We start from the raw sequence: 19,581 nt of genomic DNA on the forward strand, positions 1-19,581 counted from the left end.
TCAGTACAGCTCCCTCTGAATTCTGTCTCTCACTGTCACCTGGTTTTCTTAAAAATGCCAAGGACGCGATCGAACGGCCTCTCGCGAGACGTCGCGATCTGGATCTCCACCTCGTTGGGCGAGATCCAGATTTACATATTTAAGTGAGCCATTAGGCCTGGGAGACCTTGCTGTGACACCGTTCAGAACTGGTCCACACAAACGTGTGCCAGGCATAATGGCACCTGGGCGGGGCCTCCCATGCCATTAGAGACCTCTGGGTGATCAAGGACTTGGGCAGGGTGACTCTCCATCCGGCACCCGGGCACCTTGGCAGTGCCAGGCTGGCATCATGGCACTGCCACATGGGCACTGGTAAGGTGCCTTGGTGACACTGCCAGGCTGACAGGGGCACTGCATTGTGGCAGTGCCAGGGTGCCCAGGTGCCAGGGTGGCAAAGCCCAGGGCCAGGCCTAAAGGGGGGAGATTCCCACGGAAGGGGGGATGAGGGGGGTCATGAAGGGCGGGGGGGGGGGGTGAAGGGCAGGTTTGAAGGGGCTTCCTAAAGGTTGGTGGGGTGAAGGGTTGGGATCCTGAAAGGGGAGGCCTGAAAAGGGGGCATTCAGCGATGCTATAGCGGGTGTCCTTATATGGTGGTGGGGAGGGGAGGGGGCTGTGTACGGGGCTGATGACATTGACCGTGGGTGGGAACCATCACGCTCACGTAGAGATTGGGGCACCCTTTCAAAATGGCGGCCCGATCCCTGAGGAGTCGATCTCGTCAGCCAGTTCAGTACCCATTGTTGAAATGTGTGTGGGCGAGTCCTGAGGAACTCCCCAAGGCCCAAAAATATGACAAAGGACACGATTTAACAAAAAAAAGAGGCCAGTGTGGGGCGGATTTAACGGTGCGGTAAGAGATTGGGGCTCCATCTTTAAATGGTGCCCTATTTGTTTGCCCCCCCCCCCCCTTCTGAGCGTGACCCCCAGACACTCCCCAATGCATCAAATCACCTGTTGGGGGTCCTCCAGCCTCCCCGCACCCCACCCCATAGGGGCAGGGCAACCCCAGTCCCGATCCCCGGCATGGGCAATATGCCACTCGGGCATCTTGGCACTGCTAGCCTGGCACAGTAGCAGTGCCCATGCTGCCTGTTGGCACTGCCAGGGTGCCTCCCTGCGCAGAGGCCAACCACCAGGGCGTAATGACCGGGCGGGAATCCCGGAAGTAGCCTTTTGCGGGCTTTACTGGTCGAAGTCTCGTCCCGATTCCGGTGGGACACGGCCGGTAAATCGTGTCCGATGAGTGGGTAAATACCGGTGTGGATCTCACTGAGAGAGTCAGTAAGAAACACGCAGTCAAACCCGCCCAAGGTGGCACAAAGAATGACACTGTTGTTGTGGATGAATATGTGGCAGCTAATTTGTCCACAGCATGAACTCAAAATCCAGCAATCAGATTTACAAAAGTCTACCGGATTAGGAATTGGTCAATTAGCCTGTTGAGGGCTGCTCCGCCCGATTCAAGGAGACCATGGCTGATCTGGGATCTAACGCACTGGGCCTGACTTCCCACCATATCCCGTAACTAGTTGCTGATGCTGATTGCGAGAAGAATAGTGTCTAGATCACCGGAAGAACTATCCTAGTCTGCTTTGACTATTGCCACGGGATCGTTAACTCCCACCTGAGATGGCTTTGATTTAAATTTGGTTAAAATCCTTCCCACCATGTCCTTTTTTTTTTGCCTTGTAACCTTCATAATCTCTTCCAGGCCCACAAGCCTCCAAGAACTCTACATTCCTCCAATTCTGGTCTCTGGCGAGTCCCTGAGTTCATTTGGTCAACCTTTGGCAGCCGGGCCTTCAGTTGCTTTGGTCCTTACCACCGCAGTCCACTTCATAACCATCTCTTAATCTCTACCTCTCTCCAGACGCTGCTTACAATCTATCTTATTGACTCAGTTTTTAAGCCACCTTTCCTGACACCTTTTGCAGCCCTGTGTCAAATTCGGTCTGACAGCCCCTCCACGAAGCACCTCGGGATGTTTTACTGCCTTAAAGGTGCCGTTTAAATGCCAGTTGTTGTTGACGCTGGGGATGATAGCGTCGATAGTGCAGCACCCGTTCAGTACAGGAATTAAGTATGCACCTGCTCAGGTCCTACCGTGGGGTTCGGAAAGGCTTGTGTTTTCCCTTCTAGATATCATAGAATCAGAAGGAGGCCATTCGGCCCGTCAAGCCTGCATCAGCCCTTCGAAAGAGCACCCTAATTAAGCCCACACCTCCACACTATCCACATAACCCAGTAACCCCACCTAGCATTTTTTTTTGGACACTAAGGGAAATTTAGGATGGCCAATCCACCTAACCTGCACATTTTTTTAATGATTTTTTAAAAATTTAGAGTACCCAATTAATTTTTTTTCCAATTAAGGGGCAATTTAGGGTGTTCAATCCACCTACCTTGCACATCTTTGGGTTGTGGGGGCAAAACCCACGCAAACACGGGGAGAATGTACAAACTCCACACGGACAGTGACCCAGAGCCGGGATCGAAGACCCAGAGCCGGGATCGAACCTGGGACCTCGGCGCCGTGAGGCAGCAGGGCTAACCCACTGCGCCACCGTGCTGCCCAACCTGCACATTTTCGGCCTGTGGGAGGAAATCGAAACCCACGCAGACACGGGGAGAACATGCAGACTCCGCACGGACTGTGACCCAAGCTGGGAATTGAACCTGGGACCCCCCAACTCCCTTGGAGCCAGAGTAGATGTGCTAACCACTGTGCACCCGTGCCGCCATCTCTTTGTATATTTGTCCCTTGCAAGCTTGCACTGGGTGTAAATCATACTGACTTTACAGGGTTGCTTACTGCTGCAACACTTCGGCAGATACGACCCATCAGCAGATACGACCCTGCCGGGCAAAATAATGTGTGCTACAGCCATCAAAGAAACACTGACGATCCTTGGAGAGGGTTTCCTGGGCAACGGCCGAGTGTCGACAGTGACAAACTCCAACAGCTGCTGCCTGCGGATTTGGGCGTGACACTTGCGTGTCGGATCGCAGGCAGCGCCGAGAAAGCCCTTAATCTCACTTTGCAATCGATGAGATTGCCTGGGTACAATTTTGCATAATTTCCCTGTTACTGCATTGAGGGGATTGCTGAACAGTAGCCAATTAGTAAAAGGAATAGGGCGTTAGAGATCAATGTTTAACTTTGATTAATGGGAGCAATGTGCTCTGTGACCAGATCTGATTAGCTTTCGCAAGTCAACTTGAACCATCGGCCTCTGGAGCTGGTGTCCGATATTTTGGACGGAGCCCTGTTATGCTGCAAATTTCAACCCAGTTTTTGCGGCTCTTTACAATATTGTAGGGGTGTGAAAGGATATTTGACCTGCACAAATAGGAACGTTCTTGCCCCCTGCAGCCTGCTATTATATTGGCAACCATTCCAACTGGTGGTTCAAGGCAGCCTCAAAGCCTCTCCCTCTACCTCCACAGATCTGTCTATTACCCCCAACTCCCTTGGAGCCAGAGTAGATGTGGCTGGCACATTGAAGAATTTTGTGCCCAATGGGAGTTGCCCAAGGCATTGCAGAGTAGCTGCCCTTCACGGAGGACGCGTTGGGGATGGCCAATCTGTATTTTACAGTCGCGTTCTCAATACTCACATTCTCGACACCTGGTCCTTTCAGCGTGAACCGGCTGGTCCTCCAGCCATGCCCCCTGTTCCTCTCCCAGAGGATGTGCCCGTAATTTCCATTCCGCTTCACAAACACCTGGATCTTGCCGGCGGAGTCTCCAGACAGTTTGTGCCGGAAGGTGAGACAGAGGTTGCCTGGATCTGCCGTTTGGCCCAGTGCAAGGACAAGATGGGCAACTTCCCTCAGCCTCTCGTTAGAACCAAGGAGAGTCAGGTACCAACTGCGACCTGGAAATACAACCAGAAGAGTTAATCAGGCACGGGCTCCAAGCTACAATGAACTGGCTGCAAGAGAGGGGCCAGTCAATCCTGCAAGCAAAAGATGATCACACTTTGGGAAAGAACTGGGGCTGGATTCTCCCGAAATGGGACTACGACCCCACGCTGGAGTAAAAACGCTGGTTTTTCCTTGCTCTAAGATGGCGGTTGGGCAAGATTTGTAAATCCCTCCCTAAATCTCTCTGCCTCTCTATCCACCTCTCTTTACTTTTAAGAGGCTCCTTAATCCCTAACTCTCTGACCGTGCTTTAAGTCACCTGTCCTGATATTGATTAATACAACTCAAATGTTACGTTTTGGTGGATAACGCTCATATGCTCCTAATTGGGGTGTTTTACTGGGTTAAAGGAGCTGTTGTCATTAGCTCCATGGAGTGATTTTGGGTTGAAACCGGTCATCTGAGAAAACGTTTTATTCACGGTGCTCATCATTGAGGATGTTACTGGCTGGGATATTATTGGTCAGGTGGCACCTAGACTGGAGCAGTCCTGTTGGTCAGTATTAAATAGTCCTGAGGAGAACAGTCCTTGCTAAACGAGAAGTTGGAGAGGATTGCATTGTTTTTTTTTTCAAAAGGTGAATGGCTCACACCTTCAGGAAGAGGCGCGAACAAAGAGGTGGAGCTGTTCCCTACTTTGCAAAACGGGCAAGACTTAACCAGGAGCCGCAGGACACAGGTTTGAGATGAGGGTACAGACTTGCATTCATATAGCGCCTTTCACACCCTGAGGATGTCCCCAAAGTGCTCGACCGGCAGCGGAATATTGTGAAATGTAGTCATTGTAAAAATTGGCAAAGAATTTAGAGTACCCAATTAATTTTTTCCAATTAAGGGGCAATTTAGCGTGGCCAATCCACCTAACCTGCACATCTTTGGGTTGTGGGGGCGAAACCCACGCAGACACGGGGAGAATGTACAAACTCCACACGGACAGAGACGGAATTGAACCTGGGACCTCGGCGCTGTGAGGCAGCAGGGCTAACCCACTTCGTTACTGCCCTACCAGGGCAGAGATGAGAAGGATGTTGCTTACACAGCGAGATGTTACAGCCTGGAATGCAATTCCTGAAATATGGTGGGAGAAAATTCAATAATAATTTTCAAAAGGGAGCGGAATATTTACTTGGGAGGGAGTTTGGGGAAAGGCTGAGTGTGTGGGACTAGCTGATGAGCTGTTTCACAGAGCTAGCACAGAGGTAATGGGCTGAATGGCCTCCTTCTGCACTGGATATTCTAACGTCCCAGGTCTAATACAACAGCTAGCACTTCCACATCACTCACTGACAGCAGCTGGTCAGCAAAGGAATGTGTCTCCCATTGGTTCTGAAGTGCTGAAAGTTCCTTGTGTAGTTCTGGCAATAATACCCATGGTTAACAAGATAATTGTTGCCAGGGCTCTCACCACACCGATGTTTGTAGATTGTGAACGGGGCAGCAGTGCGCCTGCACGCCATCAGAACATTCCAGAACAGAACACAGCACAGGGTCCAAGTTTGGAATTTGGTCATACAAAATATGCAGCTTTCTACAAAGAAGTAGCTTTCCTATTCAAGTGTAATTGCACCGATGTTGCAGTCCAGCATCAGGCCATTCGGCCCAGCAAGGCTTTGCCAGTGCATGTGCTCCACAGCTACCTCCGAACACCTTTTATCAGTTATGTCTCTCAGTATAACTGTCAATTCCTTTCTCCCTCATGCACTTCTCTAGCTTTCCCTTCAATGCATCTGTGTGATTCACCTCCATATGGTAGTAACCACTACTCTCTCTCACCCTGGTCATTCACCTGGTTTACATAGAACATAGAACAGAACAGGCCCTTTGGCCCTCAATGTTGTGCCGAGCAATGATCACCCTACTCAAACCCACGTATCCACTCTATACCCGTAACCCAACAACCCCCCCATTAACCTTACTTTTTAGGACACTACGGGCAATTTAGCCAATCCACCTAACCTGCACATCTTTGGACTGTGGGAGGAAACCGGAGCACCCGGAGGAAACCCACGCACACACGGAGAGGGCGTGCAGACTCCGCACAGACAGTGACCCAGCCGGGAATCGAACCTGGGACCCTGGAGCTGTGAAGCATTTATGCTAACCACCATGCTACCCTGCTGCCCCATCTTCCCTCATCTTCACTCCCTTAGGCCCATGGGACTCAGACTGAAATGTATATGACGGGCTACTGGTTCAACCATTCACCAGATCTGGTTGGACCACATAAAATGCCATTGGGTCCCGCTGTCGCCGGCTAAAATTGCTGACCATCCCAGGATCATCCTGGAATGCAAAAATAAACCCGGCTTCTTTTTCCTAAAGCAACAAGGCCTTTTCATAGAATCATAGAATCACTACAGTGCAGAAGGGTCATTCGGCCCATCGAGTCTGTTCTGACCATCTCAAAGAACACCCTACCTATGCCCACGACCCACCCGATCCCTGTAACCCAATAACCCCACCTAACCTTGTGAAACCTCTCCCCCCTGTCTCCTCCACTCTCATTTCCAAGCACCAAGTGTGAGGAGCTCACTGATTTCTTCATCAATAAAATTGAGACTGTATGATCAGTTACCTCAGCCGAGACCCTCCTTTCCTCAAGCCAGACTTCCTCTGAAGCTTCCCCCTGCCCCGACCTTAGCCCTGAACCCCTGCTCCCCATGTTAGCCAACATTGTTAACATTTCTCTCTCTTCTCTCCTGTAAATTCCTCAGTGAATTTATCAGCGACTATCTTATACTCGTGACCCCTGCAAAGTGGAAATATTTTCTTCCTGTTTCATCTATCAAACCTCTTCCTCATTTAAAAACCTCCATCGGGTCGCTGTTCAGCCCTCCCATTTCTAAGTTAAAACAATAAATAAAGGTTTGCATTTGAATAGCACCTTTCACTATCACCGAACGTTTCAAAGCCAATGAAGTACTTTTGAAGTTTCGTGAATATTGACTATGTAGGAAATGTGGCAGGCAATCCGCAGACAGCAAGCTCCCACAGACAGCAATGCGGTAATGACCCAGTGGGGATTGTAACATATGTCACCTGGGAAGACTCACCCACCCTGTGCGCAAAAATGATAAACAGAACACAGGACATCTCAATGCTAAAATAGAAAAGAATAACTCTTCCATTCACTGTTGTGTTTAAGAGCTGATTGTTCAACTACAAAAGCTATCAAATCAAAGGATATCTCTGTTGAAATCCCTGTGCAGCCGTTGTTGCTATAATCAGTAACATATGGTACTTTAAGTCAACAATACTCGGGGTCTTCTGACTTGTTGTCCTGTCCATGATGCTGCTGAGAGCTCACAGGTATATTTAGGAAGGACTGAGGTTGTTATCCTAGCAATGCTCTCCAATGGGGGGGGGGGGATGTTGACCTTTTTCTGGTTCCCATTTGTCATGTTGGGGAGTGGCTCTGTCGCTGGAAGCTCAGATGCTGGGCAGGCTGTCAATCATCCTGATTTGTTTGCGACTCTCCCTGCCCTGGGTGCCTGCCCTCGTTGGACTCCTGCAGTCTCAGTTAATTGGTTCTGCATACCTGTTTAAGTAATAGCTTCCCTCCAGTGCAGTTCTGTCAAGGACATTCTAACATCCCACACAGATCCCCCACCAGCCCAGGATCATTCCAGCCTATCAGCTACAGTAATAAAAGGGAGAGCGGAAAGGAGGTGGGAATGACTGACTTGCATTTATATAGCGCCTTTCCTCTCCTCAGGGTGTCCTTTTTTAAAATTCCTTTTTGCAGGATGCGGGCTCCGCTGGCTAGGCCAGCATTTGTTGCCCATCCTTAATTGCCCCTTGAGAAGGTGGTGGTGAGCTGCCTTCTTGAACAGTTGCAGTCATGTGGTGTAGGTACACCCACTGTGCTGTCAGGGAGGGAGTTCCAGGATTTAGAACCAGTGACAGCGAAGGAATGGTGATATATTTCCAAGTCAGGGTGGTGAGTGACTTGGAGGGGAACCTCCAGGTGGTGGGGTTCCCAGGTATCTGCTGCTCTTGTCCTTCTAGATGGTAGTGGTCGTGGGTGTGGAAGGTGCTGCCTAAGCAGCCTTGGTGAGTTTCTGAAGTGCATCTTGTAGATGGTATACACGGCTGCTACTATGCGTCGGTGGCGGAGGGAGTGAATCTTTGTGGAAGGGGTAGCAATCAAGCAGGTTGCTTTGTCCTGCATGGTGTCGAGCTTCTTGAGTGTTGTTGGAGCCGTGCTCATCCAGGCAAGTTGGGAGTATTCCATCACACTCCTGAATTGTGCCTTGTAAGTGGTGGAAAGGTTTTGGGAGTGAGGAGGCGAGTTACTGGCCACAGGTTCCTCATCTGTGATCTGCTCTTGTAGCCACAGTATTGTTATGGATAGTCCAGTCCCATTTCTGATCAATGGTAATCCCCGGGATGTTGATTGTGGAGGATTCAGCGATGGTAATGCCATTGAATGTTAAGGGGCAATGGTTAGATCCTTTCTTTTAGGAGATGGTCATTGCCTGGCACTTGTGTGGAACGAATGTAACTTGCCACTTGTCAGCCAAGCCTGGATATTGTCCAGGTTTTGCTGCATTTGGACATAGCCTCCTTCAGTGTCTGTGGAATTGTGAATAGTGGCAAACATTGTGCATTAACAGTGAACATCCCCACATCTGACCTTATGATGGAAGGAAGATCATTGATGAAGCAGCTGAAGATGGCTGGGCCTAGGACACTACCCTGAGGAACTCCTGCAGTGATGTCCCAGGACAGACATAATTTAAAAATAAATAAATATAGAGTACCCAATTCATTTTTTCCAATTAAGGGGCAATTTAGCGTGGCCAATCCACCTACCCTGCACATCTTTTTGGGTTGTGGGGTGAAACCCACGGAAACACGGGGAGAATGTGCAAACTCCACACGGACAGTGACCCAGAGCCGGGATCGAACCTGGGACCTCGGCGCCGTGAGGCAGTAATGCTAACCACTGCGCCACCGTGCTGCCCAGAGCAGACATAATTAACATCCAACATCTTCCTTTGTGCCAGGTATGACTCCAACTAGCAGAGCGTTTTCCCTCTGATTCCCATTGACTCCAGTTTAATTAGAGCTCCTTGATGCCATACTTGGTCAAATGCTGCCTTGATGCCAATGGCAGACACTCTCATCTCACCTCTGACATTCAGCTCTTTTGTCCATGTTGGCACCAAGGCTGTAATGAGGTCAGGAGCTGAGCGACCCTGGCAGAACCCAAACTGAGTGTCCGTGAGCAAGTTATTGCTGAGTAAGTGCCGCTTGATACCACTTTTTATGGCTTCTTCCATCACTTTGCTGATGATGGAGAGTAGACTGATAGGGTGGTAATTGGCTGGGTTGGATTTGTCCTGTGTTTTGTGTACAGGACACACCTGGTCCACTTTCCACATTGCCAGTAAGATGTCAGTGTTGTAGCTGTCCTGGAACAGCTGGGCTAGGGGTGCAGCAAGTTCTGGAGCACCAGCTTCAGTCCTATTGCCGGAATATTGTCAGGACCCATAGCCTTTGCCGGATCCAGTGCCTCCAGCAGTTTGTTGATATCACGTGGAGTGAATAATATTGGCTGAAGACTGACACCTGTGACGCTGGGGACCTCCGGAGGAGGAGACCGAGATGGATCATCCACTCGGCACTTCTGGCTGAAGATTGTTGCGAATGTTTCAGCCTTGCCTTTTGTACAGATGTGCTGGGCTCCTCCATCATTGAGGATGGGGATATTTGTGGAGCCTCCTCCTCCAGTGAGTTGTTTAAATGTCCACCACCATTCACAGCTGGATGTGGCAGGAACTGCAGAGTTTAGATTTGATCCATTAGTTACGGGATTACTTATCTCTGTCCATCACTTGCTGTTTATGATGTTTGGCACACAGGTAGTCCTGTGTTGCAGCTTCACCAGATTGACATCTATTTTTCGGTATGCCTTATGTTGCTTCTGGCATACTCTCCTGCACTCTTCATTGAACCAGAGTTGATCTCCTGGTTTGGTGAATATGGTAGTGTGTGGGGGATATGCTGAACCATGAGGGTGCAGATTGTGGTTGTGTAAAATTCAGCTGCTGCTGACGGCCCATAGAGCCTCATGGATGCCCAGTCTTGAACAGCTAGATCTGTTTGAAGTCTATCCCATTTAGCACGATGGTAATGCCACACAACACGATGGATGGTATCCTCAATGCAAAGACGGACGTCGCCTCTACAAGGACTGTACAGTGGTCACTTCTACCGATGCTATCATGGCTGATGCATCTGCGGCAGGCAGGTTGGTGAGGATGAGGTCAAGTATGTTTTTCCCTCTTGTTGGTTCCCTCACCACCGTTCGCAGTCCCAGTCTAACGGTTAGGTCCTTTAGGACCCAGTCAACTTGGTCTGTGATGGTCCAGCAGAGCCGCTCCTGGTGATGGACATTGAAATCCCTCCACCCAGAATACATTCTGCACCTTGCCACCCTCAGTGCTTCCTCCAAGTGGTGTTCAGCATGGCGGAGTATTGATTCATCAGCTGGTGATGGATAGTACGTGATAATCAGCAGCCGGTTTCCTTGCCCATGTTTAACCTGAAGTCATGAGGCCTCATGGGGGTCTGGAGTCAAAGTGGATAGCAGCCAATGAACGGTTTCTGAAGTGTGGCCACTGTTGTAATGTATAACATGCATCAGGCAATTTACACATAGCAGAATTGTGTTTCAGTGCTGAAACCTGAGGGATTAGTTGGAACACCAGGAGAAATGTTGTTGTCTTCATCAAAATAGCGTTATGGGATTTTCTTTTCTTCATGTAAGAGATCTTAATTTAACATCTCACCGTAAAGCAGGCACCTCCGGCAATGTAGCACTCCCCCAGTACTTCACAAACACCTCCGGCAGTGTAGCACTCCCCCAGTACTTCACAAACACCTCCGGCAGTGTAGCACTCCCCCAGTACTTCACAAACACCTCTGGCAGTGTAGCACTCCCCCAGTACTTCACAAACACCTCTGGCAGTGTAGCACTTCCCTAGTACTTCACAAACACATCAGACAATGTAGCACTCCCCCAGTACTTCACAAACACCTCTGGCAGTGTAGCACTCCCCCAGTACTTCACACACACCTCTGGCAGTGTAGCACTCCCCCAGTACTTCACAAACACCTCTGGCAGTGTAGCACTCCCCCAGTACTTCACAAACACCTCTGGCAGTGTAGCACTTCCCTAGTACTTCACAAACACATCAGACAATGTAGCACTCCCCCAGTACTTCACAAACACCTCTGGCAGTGTAGCACTCCCCCAGTACTTCACACACACCTCTGGCAGTGTAGCACTCCCCCAGTACTTCACAAACACCTCCTGCAGTGTAGCACCCCCCAGTACTTCACAAACACCTCCGGCAGTGTAGCACTCCCCCAGTACTTCACAAACACGTCAGACAATGTAGCACTCCCCCAGTACTTCACAAACACCTCCAGCAGTGTAGCACTCCCCCAGTACTTCACAAACACCTCCGGCAGTGTAGCACTCCCCCAGCACTTCACAAACACCTCCGGCAGTGTAGCAATCCCCCAGTACTTCACAAACACCTCCGGCAGTGTAGCACTCCCCCAGTACTTCACAAACACCTCCGGCAGTGTAGCACTCCCCCAGTACTTCACAAACGTGTCAGCCCATTCAACACCCAGAGTGGAGAGGCATTCATTGCCCATTGCTATTTTACAGCTGGCAAGCTTGTCGGGGGGAAGTTAAGAGTGGGACTGGAGTCACATATAGACCAGTTCCTTTTTACGTGTTGAAATTGGCAGGGGAGAAAAATAGGGTCATAGTTTCTGGTGTTCTTTGATCCAGCCCTGAGCATCCAGTCACCACAGGCAGTGAAGACCTGGGAAGTCTGGATTCACCTGCTGCTTAAGGGAAGGCCAGGTTTTATGGAGATCACTCTCCATGTTACTTCCCTTTAAATGCTGTCGGGGGGCGTGGAGTCAACCCAGGTAATGGGGGACTTGGAGTTTTCCATCACCCGGGAGCATCAACACTGACTCAGGACCCTTACATTATTAGCAAGAACTTCAAAGTCCATTTTTTTCTTTTTCCATTAGTTTGATGTCTTCTCACTGAGCTCAGATTGTACGTTATGAGGATCGCCTCCATTTTAAAACTTCCATTGTTGTGTCCAAACCTCTCCAGAACCTTTGCCTCCTCCCACCCCCAGCCCTGAACCCCTCCAATATATCTGCACACCCCCAACCTAGGCAACACAAATCCTTTCACCCCCACCATTGGCAGACATGCATTCAGCTGTCTAAATGCTTCAAAGCTCTGGAATTCAGGGGGCTGGAGGACTCCTCCTCCTCCACACTGCCACTCTATCCTCCTTCAAGATCCTCCTTACATCTCCTTGATTTTCTGTTGCCCACCCCCCCCCCCCCCCCCCCCCCCCTTTTTTAGACTGGTGTAAGCTTTTGTCTGGTTACATTCCAGTGAAGAGCCTTAGGGTAATTTTTTTACAATCAAGGTGCTAAGCAAAGCCACCTTGTTGTTGTAGTCACTTGGTTGAATGTATCTGAGTGTGTACAATAAATGATTCAAGAGGCTTAATTGTTTTGATTACCTGATGGGACCGGGACTCGCTCCCAGTGAATTCCTGATTCTTTCTCCTGGCTCCATCCACACATCCCATGGTCAAAGTTGCAGCTGTTTATCAAAATGTCTGCCGACAAATGCACAAAACAAAACACCAGCCGTTTACTCCAGTCAGTCTTGGGCAGCTAAGGAAACACTGATTGCTCATTGGTGGCTCTAGCAGTATTGCTGTCAGTCTGAAATTTCCAGGCTCACCCTTTACCTTTCCAAATGTGGCCAGAAGCGGACTCCCCTATCATGGGCAAGGACATTGGCAATAATTGAGTGAGAAAAAGACAGCAGGAATTTACTGGGCGTGATTGCGCAAAGGGAGGGGGCTGAGGGAGTACGGGCGGCAGAAATGTACTGAAGACAGAGGGCAGATTTTAATTCAAGAGACAGGGGTCTCAGGCATTGGTTGCAGAGCTAACGAGGGCCACACGTCATCTTGCATCATTCCCTTTAGGGAATGGCCGCCATATTTAAGTGTCAATCAGGCACTTAGGTGGCCATCAGTGGGCTTCGCCTGGGATCCAGGACCCTGGAGGCTAAAGTCTTGCCATCCGAGAGCTCCCTGGTGCCAGTGGGGGTGCGGTGGTTGCTGCCGGCAGTGCACCCATCAGAGACCCCCATTCAGCAAAGGACCAAGCCACAGGTGAGTGAGGGCGGGATTGAGGTCGCCGAAGAGGACTACAAAGGTGGGGTTGCTGGGACGGGCAGGGGAGCGCCCCCCTTCCCCCACCCCCCACCTACCCAAAGCTGGGTCCCTTGATCGGGCACTGAGTGCCTAACAAGGAGGGTGGAACTCCCAACTGCCACCCTCCTCTGCCCAATTAAATGCCACCATCTCCAAACGCACATCAGGGAGGACATTAAATTCTGCCCAGAATGTGACTGTTATAATACCAGAAACGCTCTCCCAGTATCAAAAAGCAGCTGCTAAGAGTGTGAAGAAGAAAAGAAAGAGAAGAAACAGGAGAGGGAAGGTCTAATGCAGGTAGGGAATACACAGTGAATGGTAGAACCCTCGAGTATTGACAGTCAGAGAGATCTAGGTGTACAGGCCCGCAGGTCACTGAAAGGGGCAACACAGGTGGAGATGGTAGTCAAGAAGGCATACGGCATGTTTGCCTTCATAGGCCGGGGCACTGAGTATAAGAATTGGCAAGTCATGTTGCAGTTGTATAGAACCTTAGTTAGGCCACACTTGAAGTATAGTGTTCAATTCTGGTTGCCACACTACCAGAAGGATGTGGAGGCTTTAGAGAGGGTGCAGAAGAGATTTACCAGGATGTTGCCTGGTACGGAGGGCATTAGCTATGAGGAGAGGTTGAATAAACTCGGTTTGTTCTCACTGGAACGAAGGAGGTTGAGGGGTGACCTGATAGAGGTCTACAAAGTTATGAGGGGCATAGACAGAGTGGATAGTCAGAGGCTTTTCCCCAGGGTAGAGGGATCGAATACCAGGGGGCATAGGTTTAATGTGTGAGGGGCAAGGTTTAGAGGAGATGTATGAGGTAACTTTTTTACACAGAGGGTACTTTTCTTTGTTCATTGTTCTTTTGAGAACATTTTCCTCATTCCGAAATGGTAGACAATGTTAATAAAGTTGACATTTTTTTATTGAACCTCACCACCAAATGAGTAGGTTCACCTGGAAAATGAACTACCGCCCAATCTATGGCAAAAGCTAAGGATTCATTGAACTCACAGCTGAAATGTAGCCAGCCCCCCCCCCCCCCCCTCCCCCCCTCCCCCCCGGGCCAACCAGGGTTAGTTTGAACAAATGGAGGGACGAGGAATGAAAGTGAAGGGAACCCCAAATTATAACAAAAAAAAACTCTTCCACGTTTTCGCCAGCTCGGCTGTGGACTTTTATTTAACAAAGTTGGAGCCCTGCCAGGTCCAAACAGAACATGAGTGACACGATCAGAATAAATACCTTGGTCGTCCCCTGCGTCATTCTCCTCCGCGCTAATCCCCTTTTCGATGTCAAGAGGGCCAAATAGAGCTCCGTTCCCTCCAGGCTGGCGAGGGACTGCAAGGTGAATGGAAGAGTTGTTAGATACAACTTAAGACTAATCACGTTAAGAGTCTGATGATCGAGGGGGGTTCCAGACCTGCCAACATATCTCCTCACCCTTGCTCCTTTCACTGTTCCAAGACGGTCAGACTGAAAAAGCACAGACCTTCAAAGCTCTCCTTTACTATTGACCAACCCCTGTTATATCGCTGTTCGCTGCAACTCATTCTGTGATTTCCCCATCAGTAAGGAGTGACTGCGCCTTTAAAAACTGGGCGGGGCAGGTTGAAGTTTCAAACAGTTCCACCTTCTTCTCTCTGTTCCCCGGCTCCCGGGCCAGTGCAGCCTACTTGGTGTTTCCTGCTTCCATTTCTATCTGCCTCATCTCTTCACACTCGGTGGCCCAGAAAAGTCTTTGATTTCTCTCATTGTGCCTCCTATTGTCTCTGGCTGATGACCCACTCCGAACAGTCAACCTTCTGCTGTTACTTACTTACGCACATCGCGGGTGACGTGTGCGTAGGCAGCATAAAAACAGAAGGAATATGAGCAGGAGTAGGCCATTCAGCCTTTCGAGCCTCCTCCGCCATTCATTATCATCATGGCTGATCATCTACTTCGACACCATTTTCCTGCACTATTCCCATGTCCCTTGATTTTGTTAATGTGTAGAAATCTATTGAACCCAGTCTTGAACATACTCAATGAGTGGGTCTTCTCAACCATGTGGAACAGAGAATTCCAAAGATTCATCACCCTTTGAGCGAAGAAATTCCTTCTCAGCTCAGTACTAAATGCCCTAAATGTGTCACCTATACCCATGAACCACACAACCCCAACCCGCTCCCCAGCCAAGAGAAACATCCTTGCTTCACCTACTCCGTCAAACCCTGTTGGAATTTTGTATGTTTGATTGAAATCATCTCTCATTCTTCTAAAATCCGGAGATTAAAAGGAGGCCCAGTCTATTTAATTGTTCCTCATAGGACAATCCCTCCATCCCAGGAATTAGTTTGGTCAACCTTCATTGCCCTCCCTATATGGCAAGTATATCTTTCCTTCGGTAATTAGACCAAAACCACAACACAATACTCCAGGCGTGGGCCTCACCAAGGTTCTATATAATTGCAGTGAGACATTTTTAACCCTAGATTCAAATCCTCTTGAAATAAAGGCCAACATGGCTTTCTTAATTGCTTGCTGTAGCTGCATGTTAGCTTTCATAGAAACATAGAAAATAAGAGCAGGAAGAGGCCATTCGGCCCTTCGAGCCTGCTCCGCCATCCATTATGATCATGGCTGATCATCCAACTCTGTAGCCTGATCCCGCTTTCCCCCCCCATATCCTTTGTTCCCCTTCACCCTAAGTGCTATATCTAATTGCTTCTTGAAAACTTGCAAAGTTTTAGCCTCAACTACTTCCTGTGGTAACAAATTCCACAGGCCGACTACTCTCTGGGCGAAAAGATTTCTCCTCATCTCTGTCCTAAATGGTCTACCCCATATCCTCAGACTGTGACCTCTGGTTCTGGACACACCCACCATCGGGAACATCCTTCCTGCATCTACCCTGTCCCCATCGGGAACAACCTTCCTGCATCTACCCTGTCCCCATCGGGAACATCCTTCCTGCATCTACCCTGACCCCATCGGGAACATCCTTCCTGCATCTACCCTGTCTAGTGGTATTAGAATTTTATAGGTTTCAATGAGATTCCCCCCCTCATACTTCTGAACTCCAGCGAATACAATCCTAACCTTTCAGTGATTCATGAATAAGGACAACCAAGTCCTCACACTTCTCCACATTGTATTCCATCTCACTAATGTTTGCCCCTTCACTCAGCCTCTCCAAATCCCCTCGAAGCATCTTTGATTCCTCCTCACAACTAACACTTCCACCTAGTTTATTGTCATCTGCAAACTTGGAAATATTTTAGGTGTGATTCTCACAATCGGATACCAAGTGTTCCTGCCAGCAGAAAAACTGGAGCTATTCCGGCTGGCCATAGGATTGAACCCGACGCACTCGGAAACAATTCTACCCAGGATCGGGTTTTCAGTGCCGTTCAATGGCACACTCCGGAGTTCTCGCTAGATCTCAGAGGGACGGGGCATAATCTCTCTGACAGCTCCTGCTCCTCAGAGATCGAAGTGCCATTTTCCAAAGGAGCCCTGATATCAGAATTCTGCTGCAGCAACCCCTCCCCCCCACCCCCACCCCTCCAGGTCGCTGCCAAGTGCCGACCCCCTCAGTCTCCCCTTCAGCCTCTGCCCCTTGACAGTGCCAACCTGGCACCTCGCAGTCCGAGGGGTGGCAACAGAGTGCGTACCCTTACCAACACTTGCCTCCAGGGTGCCGAGGGAGATGCTTCATGGGAGGTGGGGATGAAGAGGGCTCGTGCTGAGCTGGAGGGGCTCAGGTAGGGGGTCTTTCCTGGGATGGGGGTCCATTGACTGCTCTTCCCATCTGTATCCCCAAGTTCAAAAAACTGTATCTCACACTTCAAAGAGCTGTGATGTTGAAGGTAACAGTATTCCCTTTAACGTGGTGGAAACATTTTAAATTGTTTTCTCACAATCAATTTCATTACCCGATAGAATATTGAAGCCTGTTTGTGTACGCCTGGAAGCTCGAAAAGTTTGAACTACTTTGTTTACATTCATTTTCACCAACCATCGCTTTGTAAAAGCTATTTAACTGGCAGGTCCGGTAGTTTCAAAGGAAAGATTGACTTTCTTTATTTATATCGCTCTGCAGGGGTTCCATTAACTCGCGGGAACAGCTGTTTTTCTCACAGTAGTTTTTTTTAAGAGGATATTTCTTTGTTCTCAAGCTCAGGGCGGCACGGTAGCACAGTGATTAGCACTGCTGCTTCACAGCGCCAGGGACCCAGATTCAATTCCCGGCTTGGGTCACTGTTGGTGCGGAGTCGGCACGTTCTCCCCAGCCGGGATTCTCCCCTACCGGGAGGGGCGGGGGATCCCGGCGTTGTGGAGTGGCATGAACCACTCCGGCGTTGGGCCTCCCCAAAGGCGCGGTATTCTCCGATCGCCGCGCGTGCCTCCCCCCCCCCCCCCGGACCCCGGCGCCCACCCGCACTGCCAATCCCGCCGGTACCAGACGTGCTTTGATTCCCGCCGGTGGGAAGGACTTGTCAGCGGCGGGACTTCGGCCCATTGCGGGCTGGAGAATCGCCGCGGGGGGGCCCGCTGACCAGCGCAGCGCAATTCCCGCCCCCGTGTCTGCGTGGGTTTCCTCCGGGTGCTCCGGTTTCCTCCCACAGTCCAAAGATGTGCAGGCTAGGCGGATTGGCCGTGCTAAATTGCCCCTCAGTGTCCAAAAAAGATGTGTAGGCTAGGTTATGGGGTTATTGGGATAGAGCGGGGGAGTGAGTTTGGGAGGAATATTTCTTTCAGAGGGTCGGTGCAGACTCGATGGGCTGAATGGCCTCCTTCTGTAGGGATTCTATAATATGATGATCTTCCTAGAAAAAGCAGGTGTGGGGGCAGCACCCAGGCAGAGCACCTGCTCTTTCTAGGAAGCTCAGGAAAACAAAGAGACAGCCTCTTAAAAAAATGTGACATTTTGGAGGGTTTAGGGATACAGATGGGAACGCTTTCACTTCATTATCGGAGAACTATATTTTTCAGATACCCACATACAGTTTAAAGGGTTTGAAGGCTTCAGATGGGAAGAGCAACCAGACACACCACTTTCCGGGAAAGACCCCTGATCCTGAGCCCCTCCAGCCCAGCACAGGCCCTCCCCCTGACCCCCATCTCCTGTGAAATGAAAATGAAATGAAATGAAAATCGCTTATTGTCACCAGTAGGCTTCAATGAAGTTACTGTGAAAAGTCCCTAGTTGCCACATTCCGGCGCCTGTTCGGGGAGGCTGGTACTGGAATTGAACCGTTCTGCTGGCCTGCCTGGGTCTGCTTTCAAAGCCAGCGATTTAGCCCAGTGTGCTAAACCAGCCCAGGACCCCCCTCGGCACTCTGTAGGCAAGTTTATAGAATTTACAGTGCAAAAGGAGGCCACTCGGCCCATTGAATCTGCACCGGCTCTTGGAAAGAGCACCCTACCCAAGCCCACACCTCCACCCTATCCCCATAACCCAGTAACCCCACCCAACACTAAGGGCAATTTTGGACACTAAGGGCAATTTAGCATGGCCAATCCACCTAACCTGCACATCTTTGGACTGTGGGAGGAAACCGGAGCACCCGGAGGAAACCCACGCACACACGGGGAGAACGTGCAGACTCCGCACAGACAGTGACCCAAGCCGGGAATCAAACCTGGGACCCTGGAGCTGTGAAGCAATTATGCTAACCACTATGCTACCGTGCTGCCCGTGCTACCGTGGAGGGAATGCACTCACTCCCTTGCCACCCCTCGGACTGCAGTCATCAGGTCCCCATTTCTCGGGACTTGCACCAATTCACAGCAACAGGGCTCATGGCGGGGAGGGGTGGGGGCGCTGGAGTGTCCTAGGAGCTAGGTGAATCGGGCACCCTGCCCGTAAGTGAGACTTAAATCAGCTAAAGAGCTATTAGCATCTGGCTCTGGGCGGGATCCTCCTCGGGGAAGTCGGGAAATCCGTTATTTAGCCCAACACCTGATTCACCGGGCCTTCGAATTCTCCTCAGCTAGCCAGCGGCCCTGGAGAATCCCGGCCTGTGTTTAAACCCCACACCCATTGATATAGACTGTGAGTAGCTGGGGCCCAAGCATTGATCCTTGCGGTACCTCACAAGTCACAGTCTGACAATCCATAAATGACCCATTTATTCCAACTCTCTGTTTTCTGTCCATTAACTAGTTCTTGGTCCATGCCAGTATATTCTCCTAATCCCATGTCCTCTAACTTTGTTTGGTAGCCTCTTGTGTCTGACCTGATCACCGTTTTCTGAAAATGTAAACATTATTTCCCTTTCACAAATCCATGTTGACTCTGCCCAGTCCTACCATTCGACTGGATTATAAAGGTCCTTTGA

General features: G+C 50.0%; 1 protein-coding gene across 1 annotated transcript in view; it reads right to left on the reverse strand.

Moving 5' to 3' along the window:
* npnta (nephronectin a) overlaps nt 1-19,581 on the reverse strand; it is a 75,409-nt gene that overhangs the window by 6,751 nt on the left and 49,077 nt on the right. Inside the window, exons 8-10 of the mRNA XM_038792703.1 lie at nt 14,498-14,593; nt 12,545-12,643; nt 3,660-3,919 (exon numbers count right to left, since the gene is read on the reverse strand). Of these exons, the coding sequence (XP_038648631.1) occupies nt 3,660-3,919; nt 12,545-12,643; nt 14,498-14,593 (455 nt within the window). The remainder of the gene's footprint in view (nt 1-3,659; nt 3,920-12,544; nt 12,644-14,497; nt 14,594-19,581) is intronic.

This window comes from Scyliorhinus canicula, chromosome 3, assembly GCF_902713615.1.
Source record: "Scyliorhinus canicula chromosome 3, sScyCan1.1, whole genome shotgun sequence".
Lineage (NCBI taxonomy): Eukaryota > Metazoa > Chordata > Chondrichthyes > Carcharhiniformes > Scyliorhinidae > Scyliorhinus > Scyliorhinus canicula.